We start from the raw sequence: 24,105 nt of genomic DNA, 5'->3' as shown, positions 1-24,105 counted from the left end.
GCAGTGCAATAAATACTAGTAGTTAATAAAGACAATCATATTATTGAAATACTTCAGAAACAAGTCAAGTACGTACTCGGTAGCTTCAAAATAATCTCCATTCTATGGCACAGAGCCAAGTCAGAAACACAGATCAACAATACACATCCACAAACAACACACAATATATACATGTAGCAAATTTCTTGTTTGTTTTTAAGTGTAGCTGTTTGACACCACGGCCTTTATCTGTAAACATCTAACCTCAAAATCAAAACGGTTTCTCCGTGTTGGTCATAACCAACCTGCCTACCAAGCCTAGGGGGTACGGGCCAACAATATCTCCAATCTTTGATCGAAAACCAAGGGGACTGACGGTCCAATTTCTAGTTGCTTCCTTCGGGGGGTGATAAGAAAAACCGTCATGTGTTTCTTAAACACAAAATGTTTAACTATAAGAAGTGAACAAAATATTAACATTGAAATTAAATAAAGAAGGTCATACTCGTCTTCTCATTTCCCACTGTTAAATGCATTATCATGTAAACTCTACACGTACAATTTATATTTAAATTGTATGTTAAGACTGTTTTACATTTAAGCAACACCCTCTAGTACAGTCTTTTTTTCTTTCTACCTTTTCTTAGTTTATAAACTCTTTATTTACTTGTTAATATTTTTTTTCTAGTTTAAAATTGATCTCTGCTTTTTTGTCTTTTTTTTTTTTTAACAATATAAAAATGTCTATTCTTTTCTGTATCGATACCACCCTCACTTCTTAAATAAGCATTACATAATAAACACCATATGTTATGCATTACATATTAAACACCATATGTTATACATTACGTATGTATATGATCAATTGTATGGTGCAATGTGAAATATTTAATAAAAAAAAGAAAAAAGAAAAAAAAGACTGTTTTACTTCGTTATAAAGTGTGTGTATACCAAGTGATACATTACGTCAGAAGGCACCATTTTGCTTCAAATGATAACTAACAACAAAGATAACTTCTCATTTTTTGACCATTTTAATTAAAACAAAGGCAGTCTATGTCGCTTCAAGGGTCCCGCCTTTTTACCGGAGATTCATTAGGTGATTCGTTTCCTCATACACAAACCTGTTTTCAAAATAATGCTTTAACAGTGCTCCATCAGGTGGCGGTTATGTGAAAAGATTAAAATCTTTTATGAAGACTCAACTCTCAATTCAACTCGATCAACAAAAAGGCCTACGTTTCATTTAAACTTTTGAATAAATAATTAAGTTATTCTTGTTTAAAGTCAGATAACAAAGGTTCCCATAAAACTTTCAAGCGACCCCCCCCCCCCGAAAAAAAATACGAACTCAAACAAAAGATGTCCTTGGCAATAAGTTGACAAGTAAAGATCAGTCCTTTAAATTGGCAATGAGTTGAAATATAAACATCAGTCCTTTAAATTGGCATGAGTTGAAATGTAAACATCAGTCCTTTAAATTGGCAATGAGTTGAAATGTAAACATCAGTCCTTTAAATTGGCAATGAGTTGAAATTTATACATCAGTCCTTTTAAATTGGCAATGAGTTGAAATGTAAACATCAGTCCTTTAAATTGGCAATGAGTTAAAATGTAAACATCAGTCCTTTAAATTGACAATGAGTTGAAATTTATACATCAGTCCTTTTAAATTGGCAATGAGTTGAAATATAAACATCAGTCCTTTAAATTGGCAATGAGTTAAAATGTAAACATCAGTCCTTTAAATTGGCAATGATTTGAAATGTAAACATGACTTATTTACAAGAACGTTTGTGAACTTTCAAAGATGAACGCCACGAAAAGCACTTCCCGCAAGTTTCGCATTTATAGCTAGGTATGCCATGCTTTCCTTTAGTGTGAGAGTTTAAGAAGTCTTTAGAAGAAAATGTTTTGCTACATTCATTACAGGCGAATTGTGAATGGACATCAACAGAGGCTTGGGGATTAGATGAGCAAATGCGCTGATGTCGTTGTAGTGAAGAATGTCCTTTGAAAGTCCGATTACAAAATGAACAAGTTGAAGAAGGCAGGCCTTGATGACTTGCACAATGAAACCTTAGCTGAGTTTTCTGATTGAAGCCACGTTTACAAACTTGACATGTATGTTTGTAGGTGCCTTCATGTCTCTTTTTGTGAAGATTGAAACCATACTTTGTCTTGTAAACATTCCCACATTGGTCACATATATATTCCTTTGTTGCTGTAGCTGCTGTAGAACTAGAAGGTTTTGTTTGGGTACTCGTTTGTGGATCCATTTCCATTTCCTCACTGTGAATGTTCAAGTGACGCTTAAAGTTGCCAAGCTTGTTGGTACAATAATCACACAGATCGCATTTGAAACGTCCGACGGACACAGTGTCTTCAAGCAAATTTATTCCAGAAATGTTCAGAGATCCACTGATAACATTTATCTGAAAACAACAACAACAAATAATCACTCATTCAAAAAAACATGTATTTATAAATTTGCTCATCACTATGTAAGTGACACACCAAACAGTACATATATTTTTACGTGTAATATTGACTTGATAAAAAATTGTGCCAAGATTGCTTTTCAATAGTACAGCTCATTCGAAATTAGTTATCATAGTTTCTTACCGCGACGAAATCCCACTTTTTTTAGAATACACTAGTATTTTTAATAATAACAGGTATTATCGCATCTATAGATGACGTAAAATTTTTGTTCGACTTATTTGAAAAGAAAAGTCAAATTGCGTCACAATGACAGAACGCGTGTAGGAATAAGTTAGAACCTAGTAAGTGGGTACATAAATTGCATTCGCCGTTGTTTAAAATCCAATATTTGTTTAGAAGAATTGCGGTATATATTCATAATGTATCACTCAATTAGGGCAAATAGTGGGGATAACTTGCATCGATAACTTAAAATGCTATGATACAAAAAAAAAACTCTGCGATTCATAATGTTGTTGTTCGCCGCTTATAAGCCAAATGATAAGTAGTTTCATCTAAACATGTCTTTGCCCGTGGGTTTTCTATTTATCACTAGTTTACTTATACATTAATGTCGATCACTACAGTTAATGGTGTTGTTATCTGTAGACCTCGACATGTCTATACTCGATATACTTATTCATCGTTGTGACAAACTTTGTTTTTTTATAACTAAAACAGGTAAAACCCCTTACTATTTCTGTAAAAATGGCAGTGTTTACGACTCTCACTTTGGCTACTATGATCGGTGTACGGTGTTTTACCATGATAATGCCTCTAGTTTGTTCCAAAGATTTAATCTAGTGACCGACTTTTTGACTCAATGTGACCCACTTTAACAAGCGGTCGAGACTTGAACAGGTCTAAATTCTAACATTTTAAGTGAGTGACATGTCCAGTGCGAAACAAAATGGCGGATTCTTCTTGCATTTTTTGAAGGATATTTATACATGATTAATAGGTTTATACCACTTTTTCGTTATAGAAATACGCCTACCCGGTTGCCGGACGTGTAAGCTCCTCGTGTTATAGAGGATTAAACCTTTGTTTAGAGGATTAAACCTTTGTTTGGAGGATTTATTAAAAAATATTGAATGTGTAAGCTAACAAATGATTGTAAAGAAAATTGAAAAACAAAGTCGCGTACTTTGTACATACTCTCGAAGAAATTCTAAGAAGCATAGAAGTTGTTTTTGAACAAGGAGTGTATTCAGCTTGTGAAATGGAACCACACGTTTCATAACACTGGTTTGGACAATCAAAGGGAGCAATAGGAGATACCGGAACAGTGCAAAAATCTTTAAACGAGTGTCACTTAAAAACTGCGCTTTTAAGATATTTTTTCAAGAAAGCATACAGAAGAAACTGTAAAAAGCCAATGAAGAAAAAAAATAAAAATTTGCTCGTAATAGAATAAAAACACTGATGTTCAAGATGAGAATATGTTTGGAGATTTTATTGAAGTGGCGGAAGTGCTTTGTCAGCTGTGTGCAGATAAAACAAGAGGCCCAAAAGGGCCTAAGCTCTACTGGCATGGCTTTTGTGGTCATATCAATCTACAGCATGTATGTATGGGTAAAAGGCAACAGACATATAGTTTATGTTTTGTGTTTGGGTTACCTGAAAACGTAGCATGGTCAACATCTGAGCCCAGAAAGTATTGTAAGCAGATTAGTTGCATGAACTATTTTAATATGTGCCAAGTAAAAGTCATCTGACAAAAAAATGCTTTCAAAACTGTACTCATAGTAAAAATTTCTGTAGTTTTAAAAGTTAAAAAAAGTTGGTCAAAAGGTCAAAGTCAAGGGCATCCTAGGACAACATTGATCAATTTGAACAAACATTCACAATCAATTGTGCTGAGATGGATGCACGAACACACAAAAAGATTTTCAAACCTTTCCAGATTTATGTTTACCAAACCTGTGAACCCTGGGTGTGGCCAGTAATGACACCAGGTGCATAACTTAAACATTCACAACCAATTTTGTTAAGATGAATGCGCAAACTACAGAACTTAAAGCTTAAAAATGGCCTTTGGGCTTTCAACAAGAACAAGGCAGAGTAATTCACAAAATCAACTGCAGAAGCAAAAAGCAAATTGTCTCTCAAAATCCTAGACTTGCAAATTGTCTCCCTTAACTCTAGACTTGAATTTACATGTACATGTAAACTTGGCTAAAAATAGAATTCGCTCATGCAGACCTGGCTAAAAATAGAAAGCATTTTTTTTAAAACGTTCATGGCCCATAATCTAGGCATTTATGGGCGGATCTGGCTGGTTTTCGAAAGGAACCGAAGACTGTATCGTGTTCACAACAAATTGTTTACAGACGCACGACCGCACGGACGCACGGATGCACATACTACGTTCACATTACCATCGCATAAGCTCTTCTGGCCTTTGGCCAGTAGAGCTAAAAACGGATCACTCGTAAGCTGTCACAGGGATTGTCGTGACATGACGGAGCACGGCGCAAATAGAAAACTAAAATCACGAGAGGAGTTGAGATGGATGCTAAATGCAGACATAATTCCGTGGGCGTATTTAAAACGGGGAACATAAGCTGTACATAAAGAATATTTTGGATCAATCTTTGTGGCGATGCACGTACAGAACCCAATGAACAACCGAAATGTGCCATGGAACATGGATCAACGAACGAACTGAACGTAGTAGCAACCATAGTTAAATGTCTACTTCCCAAAACATGTATTTTACGAAGAAGGTTCATTTACCATTAAAAAGGGTAGCCCATTTTGCTTGTATCACCAGATGGAAGTCTTAATGGCGAATGTGGTATAATGTCAGTTCAAATAAAATGCCATCTTCTTCGTCACACTGAAATTACTTGAGTGTGTACTATGATGTGAAACCAAGGCATGTTATTCAATGTCAACTGGAGGCTCATGCCAAGGAACTGTTGTATATTAGCTGAAGTAAAGATACCACAACCGTGTTTAAAATGACAACTGACGCAGGTTTGGTGCATTCAGTTGTTGATGAGGTGCAGGCTACAGCGGGAAGTATCCAATTATAGGTGATGAAAATGGTAAAGGAAAATTATTTTTAAGGGCAATAATAATGTACTTTTAAACTCATGGATCACGTTTCGAAGAAAGACCAGGCGCAAAACGAGCGAAAGATGGCCGTTTAAGAAAATGGACTGACCAGCCTGAATATGTACATTCAGTTCATTACCACTACGAAGTAGAGGAAACAAAGATATTGCCAACACTTCCAAGATTTGGAATTCCTCTAGAAGTGTTTGAAGATTCGCTTAAATAACATGAAAGCAAAGTGATTAGGTGTGATTCTGTCGGAATCGATATATCAACACATTAGTATGCTGATTTTTTATCATAAACATGAATGTTATCATAAACATGAATCTAAATATCAATTTTAAGTTCCTAGAAACAAAATCACAGATAAGTTGTTCAATACTGATACATGTTTATCATCATCAACATGAATAAAACATGCCTGTCTTAGCACATAACTTTTCATTCATAACCCATGTGTACCATTACAAATTAGAAATGTCACTGATGATGAGCCAGAAACAAAATCACAGATAAGTTGCACAGTATTGATTTATTGTAACCATAATAAAAATGTATAAAATGCGCTTATCTGCATTAGGCCTAAAAAAAAATACATTTGGTTCGGGTTACCCGACCCTACCTACGGAATAGGCGCCGACCCTACCGTTTTTATAGTCAGTTTGAAAAAAAAATGAAAAAATAAAAAAAAAAAATAAAAAAAAAATTTCGTTTTTTTTTTAATTGCTTTTTAATATTAAGTTTAAACCTTAAATGCTTGTACAGAAGATAGCTTTAACACCATTCTCCAATGATGAAAATTATATTCTGATATAAAACCTAATAAAAAAAATAAATAAAAAAAATAAAAAGCCTACCTACCCTACCTATTTTTTTAAGGATGTAACCCTAACCAAACAATTTTTTTTTTTAGGCCTAATACAATACAAAATGTTCATTAGAATTCAGTAACACTAGCTTTTATTGATTTGTCATCATATAATCCAGTAATCATATCGAGGGGTGAAAGCGAAAAGGTTCTAAGTGGCATTAAATAAAGAAGCAGACCTTTTCGCTTTCACCCCTCGATATACTGGTATGTGTGTTTCTTTGCTAAGTGACCTTTTTATGAATATTGAATTTTCCCTGATATAAACATTCCACAGACTTGTAGATTTTGGTTTTAGTGGGGTGCGAATCCACGCCAGAAAAGAAGAAGAAAACCAACGCCTTAACCACTAAGCCACAAGGACATTTACAACAGTAGATGTATATTCTGACTGTTTTAGAGTACATTGATAACATCAAGTTAGTAATGGTATTCAAAATTGTGGTCTTCAAAGACAATATTTCAGCGAATATCAACATTCGTTGATGGTTCCAACTGTCCGTATCTTAGTTTTAATACTCATAATGATTTGCCACACTTTATTCCGCAATGAAATTAAAACAAAAAGCGCATTTAACAAACCATAAATGGGGCTGTTCAATATAAAACATAACTTTGATAAGTAATCACCAATGCTTGATTATAGAATAGATCCTTTAAACGATTAATAAGAATTATTAAGAACTATACCTCAAGTAGTTACAAAGATGTACATTTATTTGAAACAAAGAACAATAACTGTGACATACAAGTTGGTGATTAAGAATATTTGTTCATGATAATGAAATTTTCAAACTGAAACAATTTAAATAAAAACAAATCTTATCAACACAGTATTGTGGATAAAATGTATCTTGACCAGTATTTATAAACGTGCTCATCTATGATAAAGTTATTTAAAAACTGAAGTCATATACATGTATTCTGAAATAGTCCATAGTCAGAGTTAAAAAATTATATTACATAGTAAATGAATGAAATATAGGTTAATGAAAATGAAGATGAGTTTACATGTTCAAGAAATAAAATCATTATCAAGATCAGACAGATAATGAAATCAAGAAATGAATTAAAGTTAGGAAATCACTAAAGATGTTTTGTTTATTTCAGCCCTGCCCTGGCTAAACAAAATTTGCTTATTCGAGAGTCATAAGGCCTTAACATTGTTTGTTACAGTTTTCATACTTTCTTTTTAATACATATCATTTTTTTTTTATTTTATTAACTTTTTTTAGGTATTTCTGTTACCTAAAACAATAAATTTGTATGCTTCTATAAAATCAGTATTAATTAGCATCGCTGGTATTGTTTAACCCAAAATTCTTTTATTAATAAAAAATGATAAAATCAAACAAATTAACAAAAAAAATTCTATAAGCAATTAAAAAGGTCTATGGTCGGGTAAAAAACGTAGGGTAGGTTTATGGAGGCCTGAAACAAACATTTATGTGTTACCCCTTATTACACAAATTGCTCACATGCACAAATGGGTTAACATTATAATACGTGATTAAGATGATGAATAAACACAAACAAACTTTGTTAAATCTGCACTCTCACAGATTGCCTGTTTTGACAACTTTTTATTTTTGCTCTAGAATGAGCAAATTGTTGTGCAACGCTTTAAGAAAAATCAATTTTTCGGCATTTTTCTAAACAATTAAAAAAATTCTATAGGGAGTTATCTTATGACCAATTTAAAATAGAGAAATGAAGGGCAAAATCAGCTGATTCTGACACAAAAAAATATCAATCTGTGAGAGTGAAGTTTTAAGCCTAACATGCCAATTGACATTTTGATTAAGTTTCTACACCAGTAAAGTAAACTATCATATATTTAGGTATTCCCTTCAAATACAGTAAACAATATGCAAAATCAAGTGAAGGTTAATGTTATTGGCTTAAAACTGAGGAGCAAAGCATGTCTTAAGATGTATATCCAAACAATTCTTCCAGTTAAATGTCCTACCACAGACATGACAAGAATATCTTGGATCTTCATGAACACGCTTATGTTGTTTCAGTAACCTAGCCAAACTAAATTGTTTCTGGCAAATTTCACACACGTACGTTGGCTTTGGCTTCTGTGCCTTTGAGCTGCAAGTTTTCATGTGTCGTGCGAGTGTGCTTGTGTATAGAAACCCATGGCCACACTTCAAACACTTGTATGGTTTCTTCAAAGTCTTAGATGTATGTCGAATACAGTGCGCATTATATACTTCTTTAGATGAAAAAACCCTATCGCATATCGAACACTGGAACATTGGGTATTTTTCATGCACTATTTGTTCGTGTTTCTTTAAGGCGTATTGAGTTGTGAATGTTCCTCCGCAGTGTGAACATAAATGTTGAATAGCTGAGTGCCTTCTTTTTATGTGTTCCTTCCAGTTATACTTGTTGTGAAATTCCCTGTCACAAATCTCACATTTGAATTTAAATGCCCCGTGCACCGACACATGACGTTGCAGCCCAGACCTTGTTTTGAATGACTTGCCGCAAACAGCACAGTCACTGCCCTGTCTAGCTGTAGCCTGGGTTGATTCAAATTCATCTTCTGACGAGGAATCCATTGCTTGCTGCTTCTGAAACACGATATTTGAAAGTTAGTTTAGAGTAAGCAGTTAGAGACTTTTTTTCTGTCCCAAATTCCTTGTCCCTTCAAATTGAATTGAACTAAGCTCACAATTTTGAATTCGGTATAATCTGCGTTACAATATTTATAGATGTTTGACTATATTTAATACTCAACCCCTAAAAAGCTATTTTTATATTGAAAAAAAAGCAGTGAAAGAGAACAGAGAATTCAGGCCCTTGGATTACGATATTAGCATCATACGAAGCATAGTGAAATGACGAAGCAGGCGATTTCAAACTTCCTCAGGCGATTTGAAATTAACAAGGCTATGAATTCAACAAAATTAATGATGATTGTTAACTGAACTATAGATGAATATAAATTTATGAAGTACTTTTCAACAAAAGTAACATTTTACTAGTCATTAAGTGTATTAAGTATATGTTTACCTAATTAAGATGTGCGCTTCGAAAATTAAGAGGTGCACATCAATATCGAAAGGTGCTGGTCAAATGAGGTGCTCCTATATGTCAAAAAAATGAAATAGAAGTGATCTCTACATTTAGACAGGTGCACCTCTACACCTGGAATAAGAAATACAAGTGCACATCTATATTCAGTGGTGCGCCGCTATTTTTGGGACTTCCAGTAGATTTCAACTTTTGAACAAAATTAAATTTTGTATGTCATATTTAAAACATGCAATATTAAAATAAAAACGGTTTTCTTAACTTTATCACTGTATTGTATACTTAGATAAACTACTTCAGTCTTGTCCCTATCCAATATTTTTTATACCTGTTATTTCCGAAAGATGCATCATGTGGACTTTGGTAAAGTCTAAAAACACAGTTTCAAGTCACGCATTTTTCTGTTTTCAATTTGTAAACTGACAATCTTACAGCTTATACATTCAATAACTTTTAGTCAAGGCCTCTAGAATCATAGGTTAAAAAACGGAGAGCAGCTAACACATATGGCCTCTGGTTATATGTCTGGCATATTTATATTATGATAACAGTGACATAAACCTGCATGTACTTACCAGGTCAAAATATCCTTTGAAAATACAAAAATACCAAGAAAAATCGCAATTTTGTTTCGCACTGGACAAGTCCCTCACTTTGAATTCCGCCAAAGTAATAAATGTTAGACCCCCATGGAATGTTATGACCAAGATTGAACATAATCTGACAAATCCTTACCAAGATATGGTTCAGGAGTGAAACAGAATGACATCCAGACAGATGGCATGACGGATGGACAAAGCCTCCCAAAACCTTCGATACCGCAGGGGATAATAATTAATATTTGGCACACTATTGCTCACATATTCCAAGATAATATAAAACACTTGAAAATAAAAATCTTCAAAAGCTGCACTCGCACAGATTGAACGTTTGCCATTTTTATTTTATTTTTAGTCTTGGAACGAACCAATTTTCTGCGAAAATCCATGGAAACCAGTTATATACACAAATGTAAGACCCCTGACAAAAAATTAGATCGCATATTGTTATATTTAAGTTCAAAAATTGATGTTTTATGCCTTTTACTTAAACGGAAACTAACGATTTAAGCCATAAAACATTAATTTTCAAACGGATATATGAACATCTACAATCTGAGTTTCTGTCAGCAATTTTACATCATTGGTTTACAGATATTTACGCAAAAATTTGCCCTTTCCAAGACAAAAAATTAAAAAGTTGTAAAATTGGTAAATCTGTGAGAGTGCAGCTTTAACAAGTAACATTAAATAGCGCAAAGGTAATAAATTTATACATGTACAATATTGATGATCAATCAAGAAAGGAAACAAATCAGAATGGCTGAAGTCTACATTATGAATATATAGGTAGTAAGACCCAGTCCCTAATGGGCATTATTTCAAACTATGTTTAACTTAATAATTTTTAATGTGTAACATTTCCTGGATTAAAAAAAAAATCAAAAGAAAATTGCTGTCTTAGAACAATTTTGTTTAAACTGGAATTATTTTTCCCCTATTTCAGATATTTTTATAGAAACAACATCACCTGAGAGACAAGAAAAATCATTTATTTCATATATTTTCAAAAAATTTGAATAAAATTAGGTATCAGAGTAACAAGAAATATACTTTTTTCAGAAATAATGTATTATGAATCGCATCATCTTCAAATTAAATCAAACCGTACTGAAATAGCCATATCAGGTATTACAATTTTATCAAACTGTTTTGACTGGGTAAAAATTGGAGCATAGACATTTTAAAGCAAATCAACAAGTTCCTTAAATACTCATGAGCTGTTCTTTATCAATAATTAACATCTCACGTATGATAAAATAGCGAAAAAAAGAGAAAATTGTCGAAAACTGACATAAACTTGGCATCGATGTGTACAATGCATTAAAACTTACTAACTGAGGTACCACAAAGTTTACAATTTATTTAAGTTTAGCAGCGTATTTTTCCATTAAAAAAGATTACTGGGTATGTCTACCAGGTATAATTCATTCCTTATGCGTGATTGGCTAGTCGGTGTTATCACGTGATATTACTGAGGTAGGTGTATAGCTTAATTATGTCACCCGATTAGAAAAAGCCTTTGTAACTCCGTAAGACGCTACACTGCAATTTTGGCGACGCGGGTTCGAACCCGGTCTCCGACAATTTTTTTTTTTACATTTTGGTACTTTTCTTTTACAATTATGATATCAAAGCGTAACACATTCTTTTGTCCTGAGATTTGTTACAGAAAAAAACTTTTTTTGGTGCCAATCTGTGACACAGTCCCTATAACCTTTTAGGTTAAAATAATTACCGTATATAATAATATACCAAAAAATAAAATGTTTTACCATCTCATTAAAATAAAAAAAAAGTTTAATTTTTTTTCAAGACACCTATTTCAGCCGTGCCTCGGTGCCTGCAAGTAACGAAACTTTCATAAAAGCTAATATTTGTGTAGAAATGTATTTAATTACTTTTTAATGAAAATACAAAATAAACCTCTGTAAAAAATATAAATCAATATCCAAAAACACTGATGCACCATATACTAACCAAATGCAGCACAGACAATTAAAAATAAATTAAGTACAAATTGTAAATAGAAACAACAACATGAAAAATGTCACAATAACGCAAAGTTTTTATGTTGGACATTACTTTTATTTCAAATAAAAAATACATTTCTTGAAAATGCATGTGTACAATATTAAAACATTTATATCTAGCGGGTATGTTCAGTAATGCCGACAACATTCAGAAAATTGCATTCAATTTTATCTATTGGTTTTTTTTTCAATTAACACATTTTATTTAAACCACCAAATTTTTAACCACCAGTGAATTCTGACTGATATGCTGTGTGTCCTAATGAATACATTAAAAGAAAAAAGAAACATCTAGAAGTATACTTTTTCGTTGATATTCATACATCATTAAATCAAATCTTAACCTAAAAACTAGAGAGGGAGAAATCAAGCTGATCTTGCCAGGTTATTTTAGTTGGAACCTTCAAAAATCTTTAAGCATTACCATTCCATTAAAGATGCACTCTTACTCCCAAATAATATTTACCACAATTAATAATATTGTTTTAGTTGTTCTTAAAGGATGAATAAATGTCAAAAAGAATATTTCTTATGTACATGTAGGAAACCGAGTTTAATTTGATAGAAGTGTGCATAAAACACAGTATTTCTACCTTAGGAGACAATTAGTAGATCACAGTTAATTTTTTAGCATTCACCAATCATTTAATATTTTTGGGCTTTCTGCTGTTAAATACAAGGTTACAATCTTGTTTTCAGTAATTAATATTTTCCATTATTGCATTATTAAGTAAGTAGTTAAAGGTTTATCACTCAAAACTTATGTTTGTTATACATGTGTATGTATTGATTTTGAATAAGTGTGTCACTTTAACCCTTTGCATGCTGGGTAAATTGTCGTCTGCTCAAAATTGTCATCTGGTTTATTCTAAATTTCTTTCAATTTACTTAAAACTGTGGGGATATATTGACTGAGTAGCAAACAGCTTGGAACCTGACCAGGCGCCGAGTTACTCGGTGTCTGGTCTAGTGGTTCCAAGCTGTTTGCAAAGCCTTTAAAATTGCCATCAGCAGCCTAAGGGTTAAAGTAATTAGTGCTGTTCTTATAAAGATCTACCAAAAATACTGTGCAAAATTGCACGGGCTAGATTCGGTAAATTGAATATCTGGAATTTACATGGATGTAATTGAATTACACCTGGCAGTTGAAAGGCTGAAACCATTTTGGCAATGTATTTTCAGAGACTTTAGGCCCTGTACAGGTTCAAAGAGGATACAGAAGCACAACTGGATCTTCAGAAGCCATTTAGAGGGCTCTCCTGACTTATAATTACAAGCAATCTGGAGTATCATAACAAATAAAGTATCAGTCAAAACTAAAAGCAACCAGTTCACTTCTTTTAATCGATAAAAAAAAATAGAAAAAAGATATAATTTTTTTATTTCTTTTCTTTTTTGTTTGTTTTTTTGTTTGTTTTTTTTGTGGGGGGTGGTGGGTCCCTTGGAAATCCATGAATCTGCAAACAAATCACATTCCTGATTTACTTAACACAAGTTTTAAGGTGATTTTTATAACATTGTCTCCATATGAAATTTCTTCCACACCCATGACATGAAAATCTCGGCTCAGAATGAACACGTTTATGCTGCTTCAGCAACCTGGCCAACTTAAAGGTTTTGTCACAAGTAGAACATTTAAAGTTCTGAGCTTTTTGTTCAGTATTGTGTTTACACTGTTTGTTATGTCTTATGAGGCTGGACTTGTGAAAAAATGTCTTATTACATGTTTCGCTTTTAAAAGGTTTCTCTCGTTTGTCATGAAGAGCCTTGTGTGACTGAAGATCTGCTTTGGTTGAGCAAAGTTTCTGACAAAAATTGCATTTAAATTGGGGATTGTCTGAATGTGTGACGTCTTCATGTTTTTTGAGACTTTGGGAACTGGAAAAGGTCTTCCCACAATATTGACATACATATTCTGAAAAATGACGTTTTAAATGTCGATTCAAATAGTATTTGTCTTGAAATGTTTTCCCGCAGACTTCACAAGCATATACATTTGTGCTGTGTTTAAGGATATGTCGTTCCAGAATTCGTTTTGTTCTGCACTTGATTCCACACACTCTACATTCTGTTCTTCTTTCTTCTTCAGAGAAATTCAAACCTGCTTTCACAAGCTGAAAACGGAAATAAATTTTCCAATTGAATCATTCAATTTTTCTAATTCATTATTTGATAAAAATATTTAAATTAAAACAAGAGGCCCATGATCTACATTATGTTCTACTGGCATGATCTTCTTGGAATTTCTTTACCGAAAGCATGCACATACTAGTAATAGACAGAATGTATGACAAAACATCCCATGGACAAAACATGGACAAAACATCCCATGCCATTTGTGATAAGGTGATTAAAATATCTCACACTATTTGTCATGGTGAACACAACATAGAACATAATTTTAAAAAGGTGGACAAAACATCCCATACTGGTTTCCCACAAATGACATAAGGTCCCAAAATGGATAACACATCATTTTTTTAACTAAAAATAATATAAAAATCTGCGTTCTAATTTTTTGTCAACAGTCTTAAATGACTGGTTTCCTCACATTTTCGCATAAATTGGCTCGTTCCTAGACAAAAACAAAAAAAAGTTGTTAAAACATTTAATCTGTGAGAGTGCTGCATTAACAGAGTAAGGAAAATTTGTTTTCCAGAGTTCATCCCTTTCATATGGAAGCGGAATTTTAGTGAGTGATTATGAAGATGGATATGTCCTGAATTTAAAAAAATATAAATCTTTTGTCAACTTCCTGATAAGTGAGAGTGCAGCTTTTTACAAGTATATTGACATTTTTAGAACTTAAAAGCAAACATTCCAGAACATTTAACCCCAATTCAGCATAATCCTTATATACACATCAAAGAACGCGACATAATTTTTTTTAATATATCATATACAAGATACCATAAAAATATTTGACTAACTGCAACTATTTTCATATGTAATAATGTTAACAGTATTTTTGGTTACAATCTTCCGATTTTATGCACTGACCTAAGATGACCCATATTCACAAATGTTCATGACAAAAGTACTAAAATTTGGCAAAATGCACATGTTCCGACAGAAAAACGGCTATATATTTCTCTGCACCCCCCCCCCCCCCCTGGAAATTGAAATTTGAGGCATTATCAATGTCCCTTTAAATGGAGGGGCGTGTGTCAAAACATTCACCCCTGACATCCATTCCACCAGGTTGTATTAAACTAGGATTATTATGGTTGTTATCTTTTGGCTAGTATATATTTTCCAATGATGATGCTTATCAAGACTTACTTTTAGCCAATCAATTAATTTTTCACCAAACTTTGACCAAACCAAAAAGATAACCCGTTTTTATACAATTGGCTGATTGTGTCAACCCTAGTCTACCCTACAAAAGTTGAAAACCACTACCTTTTTGCCATATTTGCTGAGAAAATATGTGAAATTATGGATAAAATCAACATTTTCATTTGTAAATATTGCATCATAACCCAAAATCTGTTCAATAACTATTTTATCTTGGACTTCTAATTCCAAACTAAGATGCTGTTTAAACATTATGCTCTTAAGTCACAAACTGAATGCATACGATTGTCAAAAAATAAAGAAAGAATTCACTTACCAGTCAAAAGTTTTAACGAATTTGGTACTTTTTTTTGGAAAAATCCGCCATTTTGTTTGCAACCGAACATTTTTTCACTTAATGTTTGCATTAAAACGAAATGTCGTCCTTCCCCCGACCAATGGTTGTACAAGTTTTCATAAAATTCAGACAAACAATACAAACATTTAACTGAAGACAAAGTTTCATAAGTCAACTTAGACATTGATAATTGACCTACTGACCTTAAAATCAGAAGGGGACATCTGCTGGTCATTAGCAACCTTTAGCTGAAGTTTGATGATCCTAGGTCTACCTTTATCCACGAAATTGAGCGGACACAGTTGAGCCCTTACCTACTGACCCCAAAACAATAGGCGTCATTTACTGGCCAAGGGCAACCTAGTGCTGAAGTTTGCTGGTAATAAATCATACCCTTTTTCAGTTACTGTACTGTCAAATTTTTTTGTAAGAACTGTTGTCTGTGACCATGGCTTCTGAACTATAAACAATCAGAGCCTGGCCTTTTCATGTTGGGATATTTTTATGTGTAATGCTTATAATTGGGGATATTTAACGCATGTACTTTGTTTATTCAAATAATTGGAAGCATGACATGTATACAATTTAAGAAACACAGTCCACTAATTGGAAAGTAGCTGAATTCAAGCATTTGCTAATGAAGGTGAATCCGTCCCAGAAATAGTGACTGCAAGTGAGTAACTTGATGTTTTAAATATACATATAAGTAAAGACTGGCATGGGGTTCCTTTCTTCATTATACAATAACTACAGGGACAAGCTCACTAGTCAAACAAGAGCCGTCGTAAGACAGAGCGCTCGACTACGCCGCTTTTGTCAAACCTACATGTAACTAAAATTATTTGATACATAAGGTGACTTTGATGGTGCCCTCCCACCAGCCCGCCCAAACAATGACGCAAGTCATTCAAATAACTTGATTTACCATTATGAAAATGTGGTTAAGAATATACAAATATGCCTTTCAAAGGAAATTTAAAAAAAAAAAAAAAAAAAAACCAAACCAAGGGCCATAATTTGTATTTAGGCTTAAAACGGAGTTATGTTTCTTGTTGTAAGATGGTCGTAAATAATTTTGAATTTTATTAAGTGCATTTAATGTACGGTATAGAAGGTTTTTTAATTAAAATCCCAACTTGCCCTTAACTTTTACTTGCCTAAAACTTTAACCTTAGTCAATCAGGGGCCATGACTTGTATTAAGGATATGGAGTTATGTAACCTCATTGGGTGATGGTCCTGAACAATTGTGTGAAGCATTAAGTCAATTGAATGAAGGGTACAGAAGTTATTAAACAATATCCCAACCTGCCCTAAAACTTTAACCTAAGTTCCATAGTCAATCAGGGGCCATAATTTGTATAAAAGATAATATGGAGTTATCTACCCTCATTATGTGATGGCTCTGAACATCTTCGTGAAGTATTAAGTCAATTGAATGAATGGTATTGGAGTTTTAAGTGAAAATCCCAACTTGCCCTAAAACTCTAACCTGCCCTTAAACTTTAACCTAAGTCAATCAGGGGCCATAACTTGTATTTAGGATAATACGGAGTTATGTAACCTCATTGTGTGATAGTCCTGAACAACTGTGTGAAGTATTAAGTCAATTGAACAAAGGATATAGAAGTTATTAATAAATATTCCAACTTGCCCTAAAACTTTAACCTAAGTTCCATAGTCAATCAGGGGCCATAATCTGTGTAAAGAATAATAAGGAGTTATCTAACCTCATCATGTGATGGCCCTGAACAACTGCGTGAAGTATTAAGTCAATTGAATGTAGGGTATTGGACTTATAAGTGAAAATCCCAACTTGCCCTAAAACTTTAACCAGACACCGACGCTGGGGCGAGTAGTATAGCCCACCTTTTCTTCGAATAGTCGAGCTAAAAACTAACCCTGTTTAGAGGCACAAGGTAGTCATCAAAATTAGACTTTTGGATGAACAAGCCCGAATACTTATGGTATTGTTTAATATCAAATCATGAACAAGCCCTGCTATAAAAAATCAAGAACCTGAGCAAGCCCGGAAAGCATTTTACCAGTGCAGGGCTTGTGGGCTTGTGCTAATTTCGACCAATGACAAGGCCAAAACGACAATGAACATGGGACACAAACATATTAACACAGTAGTGAAATAAACAAACATATTAACACAGCGATTTTTTTGGAATTATTTTCACTGCCTGTGCATGCAAATTGGGAAAAATGTTGACTGGGAAAAATACAAAAATCAAGCCAAAATAGCTTATAATATGATGGCAAATATGCATGTTTTCACTTTTGAATGCATACATTATGCTGTGAAAGAGTTGTGAAATAAACCCTGTTTATGGGGCACAAGGCATTGAAGGGCTAAACAGACAATGAACTAAAGACACAGACAAAAGGAAGTCACAGATGAATCAAGAAATAGTTCGCTAATGGTCAAATATTTTGATTTATTTGCTATAAGCTTCTGCATGGTTGTACCATAAGTGTGTGTCACATGTCCTGTTTAAATGCTTAAAGTTAAAAATACTTTACAACAGCTTTGCACACTTACATAAAAATTAGGGATGGAAACCGGATACCAAATCGGTATCCGGATATTCGTATCAAGTATTCGAATACTATCCGGATACTCGTATCAAATTGTTTTCATAATAAGTAAATTTCCTATTATGTGTCACCCACCTTCTGTTATTTGACATAATTGTCCACTTCATTTATAATTCTTCATATGGCAATTTCACTTTTTCATTCATTTTTTCTCAGTCTTAATAATTTATAATGTTATAATCAAAGCTAAACAACTTATTTTACGTCATAAAACTCATGATGAATACCACATAAACACCGTGCGAATTTGATAGTCACTTCCGCCGAGGTGGTTGCTTGGTTACTGCCACGTGCTTTCGAGTTTGTTATTTATCAGCAGGTTTCATGACGCTTTGATTATTTGATAGTCGATTGTTATTTGATTTCATTACATTGTTTGATTAATGCAATACCTACAATTTCTGCGGTGTTTTGTAATGACGGATATAATTGCGGAAAAGATAAGAAGACAAAAAGACGATCTGATTTTTCTTTATTTACATGCGTGTAGTTTTTTTATTTATCAATAAACTAAACATGTTTACATATCGTATGAAAAATAAAATATACTACACAAAATAAAACGTGAATAAATACTAAATAGGAAATAATTGAATTAAACACTGTACACACACTACTTTCAAGTCCGAAATGTTCAAATACTCACAACAGTTGTCATTCGATGTCGCACTTAATCGAACGCACGACCCTTATCTTGTGATTGGACGATCAACTCCTATGGATTAATGATCAATCCGTTCAATATCAACTAGTGCCAATTAGTGTCAATTAAGCACATCTGAGATCATAAAACAACACTTGTCATTGTCAACAAGGTCATAGAACTTCACAGGGTGCTGCACAAGGACACAATATCACGCCTTGTGCAAACACCCAATTAGTAGATTTGTGACACATACCCGCTTTGCAACAGACACAGTTGATCACATGAAATATTTCATCTGAAAAGTTTTATAGCAATTGCTATGTCTCTGCTAAGCTATTTCATTGAAATTTTAATTCTTAACGAATATTCGAATACCAATTTTGGTATCCGAATACTTGCGTGATATCCGGATACTCGGATATTCGCTTCCATCCCTAATAAAAATATGGTACAAATATAATGAGGTTATCCATGATCCTGCACATTTTAGTTTCATTTTACTGTTTCAGGGAAAACAAATCACTTACCTGTTGTAAAAAAGTTGGAAATCACATTCTTAGTTTTGTTAACATAAAATTATTACTTCAACTTAACGTTGTTTGGACAACGTGTTACCTGATGGCATGTTTACAAAATGTGAATTGGACTTACTTCTTATAGGATAATTAAAACATTGACTCACTTTTATGGACGACTCTTTCTGCCCAGATGCTCCTACCAGTATCTCAGAACATGTGCCAGGTTCATCAAGAGTCCTTGTTTCTGGAATATCTTCTGGTGGTTCGACTTTACTATCAACACCTGATTCTTCAGCAATGTCAAAGTCATTATCAATTGTGTCATTGTCACTTTCATCATTGCTGTCTGGAAGTTCTTCCTTTACAATGAAGTCTTCTCCTTCTATAACAATATTGTTTACTGTTTTACTTGTAGCAACATGGTATTCATTTACTTCATCCTTCTTTTCCACCTTTGCGACGATATCTTCATAAGCAGTTGATGTCTCTACAGAATCCTGGACTTCATTTGAAGGCACATTATTGTCAACAGTAGGCAACACTTGTCTTGCAACTTTCGCAGGCAACCGTTGCTTTTGTGGAGCTTTTCTCTTGTTGGACGGATGTTTTTCCTGTAGTGCGGGAGTGGGTCTCTGAGGTTCTTCAGGGTCTTGCAAACAGTTTTGAACAACCCCTCCTAGCTCCTCTGTAGTGACTTTCAGGTCTGTGAAAATATACAAAGTATTAAGATTATAATTTATTTGCAAAATCCTAATCTAGTACATGAACAAGGACACCATACAGAATACTGGTACTTGTTGGAAACAAGGTCAAGATCATAAATATCACAATTACAATCACTCTGACTTAAATATAGGTTTCTTCAAAGCTGCACTCTCATAGATTGAACGTTTTGACAACTTTTTTATTTTTTGTCTTGGAACGAACAGTTTTTGGCATAAATATAAAAAAAACCAGTGATAAAGACTGATGACAAAAGATCAGATTGCATAATTTCATATTTCCTCTCCTAAATGGATGTTTTATGCATTTTTCTTAAACCGCTAGCAACGGTTTAAGTTTAAGCCATAAAACATAAAATTTGGAATGCAAATATGAAAATCTGTGATCTGATCTTTTGTAAACCGTCTTTCATTACTGGTTTGCAGATATTGACGCAAAAATTTGCTAATTCCAAGACAAAAAATAAAAAAGTTGGAAAAAACAGTAAATCTGTGACAGTGCAGCTTTCAAGAAGTGGATTGAAATGTTCAAAAATAATAATGAATGATATGTGCTTATTTTTTGCTTAGGTTTAAAAAAGGTACATGTATCTGAGTTTAAGACAATGGTCTCAAAAAGACTTAGTAGGACAGGGACAAATTACGTTACTTTTTTTAAGTTTGATAAAAATAGCATTTAGCAAGTCATGAAAGCTTACCATGACTTTTCTGTATATATATTGCCTATTAAATAATTAGTACTTCATGTTTATAATTGTAATTAACACAAATGGATTTACAGTCAACAATAACTAAAAGTTAGAAAAATAAGTTGTTTTTTTATCTAAGGTTGAGGGGCTTTGCCTGGGAGGGTTGGGTTGCCATAAACAAAACCAGTTTTTAGGCCTTAGCGCATGAACAGATTGACCTTCTGAAGACACCTAGCTTGTGCACTTGTATGAAAAAAGTCAAAATCATGAATGTCAGTGAAGTATTGACCTTTAAAGTAAGATCTTTTCATAAAGTGGTTTTAAATCCGGAAAATGTTTAGTAAATAAGTAATAAATGGCATCATTTATAAAAAGTTTCACATGTTGACAGAATGGGGGTTAACTAACAAATGACTCCTTATTTACAATCAATGGTCATGTACACTACAGTGACGTATGAAGACGAAAACCGGACGTAATATACGTCCGTACGTCCATTAACGGAACCCCTGACATTACCTGGTTTTTTGAATGGCCAGCCCTGTTGAGTGAAGTAGGACTTGAGGGCCAACTCCTGGTCCACAGTAACATACAGCATCATCAGGTAGCTACCCATGGTTAGATGGTTTCAGGTTGACTAAAAAGAAAAGATTTTTTTTTTAAAACTGTACATAATTATTACAAGTGTTGTTAAGAAAATTTAACAGGTTGGGGTAAAGTTTAAAGTGGCTATAGTAAACTGTATATGGCTTTAACTTGACCAATGAACATTTCATGTTCTCACTTGAAATCCAGGTTATTTATTATTATTTAGACACTTGGAAATCCATGGCCAATTGTCAAGATTTCATTTTTAACTCCTTGTAATGACTGAATATTTTTTGAACTAAAGGTCAAATAGAAAGAAATCACAGACAGCAAATCAACTGAAGTTTTTTGCCAAAGTCACCTTTTATAGGACTACTACGACATTATTTCAAGGATTTTACAAATTCCTGTACGATTTGCCAAACAAAAAAATCATTAAAAAATCTTCAGACATACAAATTACAATTATTTTGACTTCTTATATATGGATAAATACTTTAGCAGTCTGTACGGAAGTCATAATCACATTGTAGGACTTGAGGTTCACATGTATATTGCAGGACCAGACCAGTTTTTGTGTTAATTTTAGCGAAAGACAAGGTACATGCATTCAACAGGGTCTATAACCCAAGAGTCAATGACTCCACTTTCATTCTAGGAAAATCTCTAGTAAGAAGAAAATTGATCAATACACCTTGTTGTCTTATTTCCTTCTCTAAGGTGGTTAAAAAATTCCCAGAGTCCAAAAAATATGTTCAGAACATATTATTTATTTAATGCACTTGTTCAGTGAAACAGGAATTTTGCATGTACTATTCATTAAGTAACCCTTTGCATCCTTGTCAGAATCCTATATGCACCAGCGATTGTATAGTTGCAACAACATTTTTCTCACTTTTACTTTCAGTGTCACTATCACTGTTTTCATTTTTTCCGTAAGTAAACACAAACATTCAACGTTCCTATTGTCAATATTGCAACATTGTTTTTATTTTTCATGACTGGCATAACAATAAAACTATAATGTTTTAGAACTTTACTGTACAATGACAACGATCTATGCACTTCTCCTTTCACTTTCATTAAAAATGATAGGAAGTAAGCATGCACCAGTTTCCCGCACTTTTGAGACCATGTGCTACAGAATGATTTTCTGTTTACACATTAAAAACTAATATAAATATATATTAATTTTTTTATTTTGAATAAGACAAGATAAAAAAATAAATAAATAAATAAAATATTTTAGCATTGTTGTTTTTCAAACCATCGTACAAGCTGAAGGTATCCATTAATTTACATAATTGGCCGAGTCATCACAGCATTGAGTTTGAAAGCTGCTAATTGACATGGTAATAGGTCAGAATCCAGATCAATAATCACTTGTCACTACGGGTGTTAATTGCTCTTGACTTTAATTGATTAAACAAACATTTCCATCATGTCTAGCAACTTCTTTCAAATGATACAGACTCTTGAACTGAAATTCTTCGGGTCAAAACTGACACATACATATAGTACAAATTAATGACAATTTCGGGTCATTTACGATTTCTGTGCGTCAAAATCAGTGGTCCCGAAATTGTAAAATTTTTGCCAGTCCATCGAACAAGCACGTTGGAAGGTTTACTCTATCGGAAAAAATATTTGCCTCCCTTAACAAACATGACACCGAAGCTCAAGCATACTGAGTGCTGACGATTCAAATTCTGCCTTGTTGCAAACCAAGAAATCAAAACAGTTGTAATGAAATGCAGTTACGGATGCATAGTATTTATATGTTTATCTCCGGCTATCAACATAATGATTCCATATTGGAAATTGCTGACTTTTGTTGATGTTTTGTGTCATCAAATATGAATGTGGGATCATCTAACTACCGCATAGGCAAATAATCAGCGAAAAGATGTTTTTGCATACATTTTGCTTTAGGTTCCTTTTCGCTATTTAGTCGTCTAAAAATATGTCAGTCATGCTGGACATGTCTGGCGTACCGGCACATTTCCGGAAGCTGCAAAACCCGGTAGCTGAAAGCCCTGATTAAGTTTGTTTGATCAAGTAAACATAAGTTAGTTAATTAAGTTAACGAGATACACTTTTCACACATATTTATTAAAAACAGATTTTCATAAAAAAAAAGTTTGTACCCTTGGGCATGCAATATACATACGATTTCCATACCTTGCCATTAATTACAGGAGCTGAGGTCCGATGAACAGTCTTACAGACTGCTATAGTCCAAAAAACTAAATTTGGAGAAATAATTGGTATGATAAACCCCTCACAGAGCTTGTTGGATACTTAATGAGATTTGTAGAAACCCTTAACCCTACGAAAGGAAAATGTACATGTTTTTTTTTTATTTCCAATACATTATATGTGTTATTCTTTGAGATTTATTCAAACGACGTTACAAATCGAGCAGCTGACTTTGGCCCAATATCTCGTGATGAGAAACCATAAAGATACCAATGGAACAATCGAACAAAAGAGTTGACAAAACTGTGAATAAGTTGACAGCTCACTTGCATCAAAAATTCTATATCAAAATGATAAATGGAATCTGGGAGTAGAATTGTTATTCGTCTCTGAAAGGATCTCTGTTCACAAAATTTGAAAGTTGGAGTGGCA

The 24,105-nt window shown here is 33.5% G+C and overlaps 1 protein-coding gene across 8 annotated transcripts in view; it reads right to left on the bottom strand.

Moving 5' to 3' along the window:
- Positions 1–24,105, bottom strand: part of LOC128211136 (zinc finger and SCAN domain-containing protein 12-like) — a 36,524-nt gene extending 12,419 nt beyond the window's left edge. For 2 of the 8 annotated variants that reach the window (XM_052915578.1, XM_052915577.1), the window contains exons 1-3: positions 23,656–24,086; positions 21,406–21,523; positions 19,640–20,178 (exon numbers count right to left, since the gene is read on the bottom strand). In XM_052915578.1, the coding sequence (XP_052771538.1) occupies positions 19,640–20,178; positions 21,406–21,502 (636 nt within the window). In that variant the 5' untranslated portion in view covers positions 21,503–21,523; positions 23,656–24,086. Of the gene's footprint in view, positions 1–755; positions 2,415–6,117; positions 8,980–12,876; positions 14,189–18,897; positions 19,027–19,639; positions 20,179–21,405; positions 21,524–23,655 lie in introns of those variants that run through there. The other 6 variants (XM_052915573.1, XM_052915574.1, XM_052915572.1 and 3 more) reach the window with 6 other exon arrangements.

Source organism: Mya arenaria, chromosome 12 (assembly GCF_026914265.1).
Source record: "Mya arenaria isolate MELC-2E11 chromosome 12, ASM2691426v1".
Classification (NCBI taxonomy): Eukaryota; Metazoa; Mollusca; class Bivalvia; order Myida; family Myidae; genus Mya; species Mya arenaria.
Note: the sequence above shows the minus strand (reverse complement) of the source record. Positions and strands in the feature narration are given on the sequence as shown.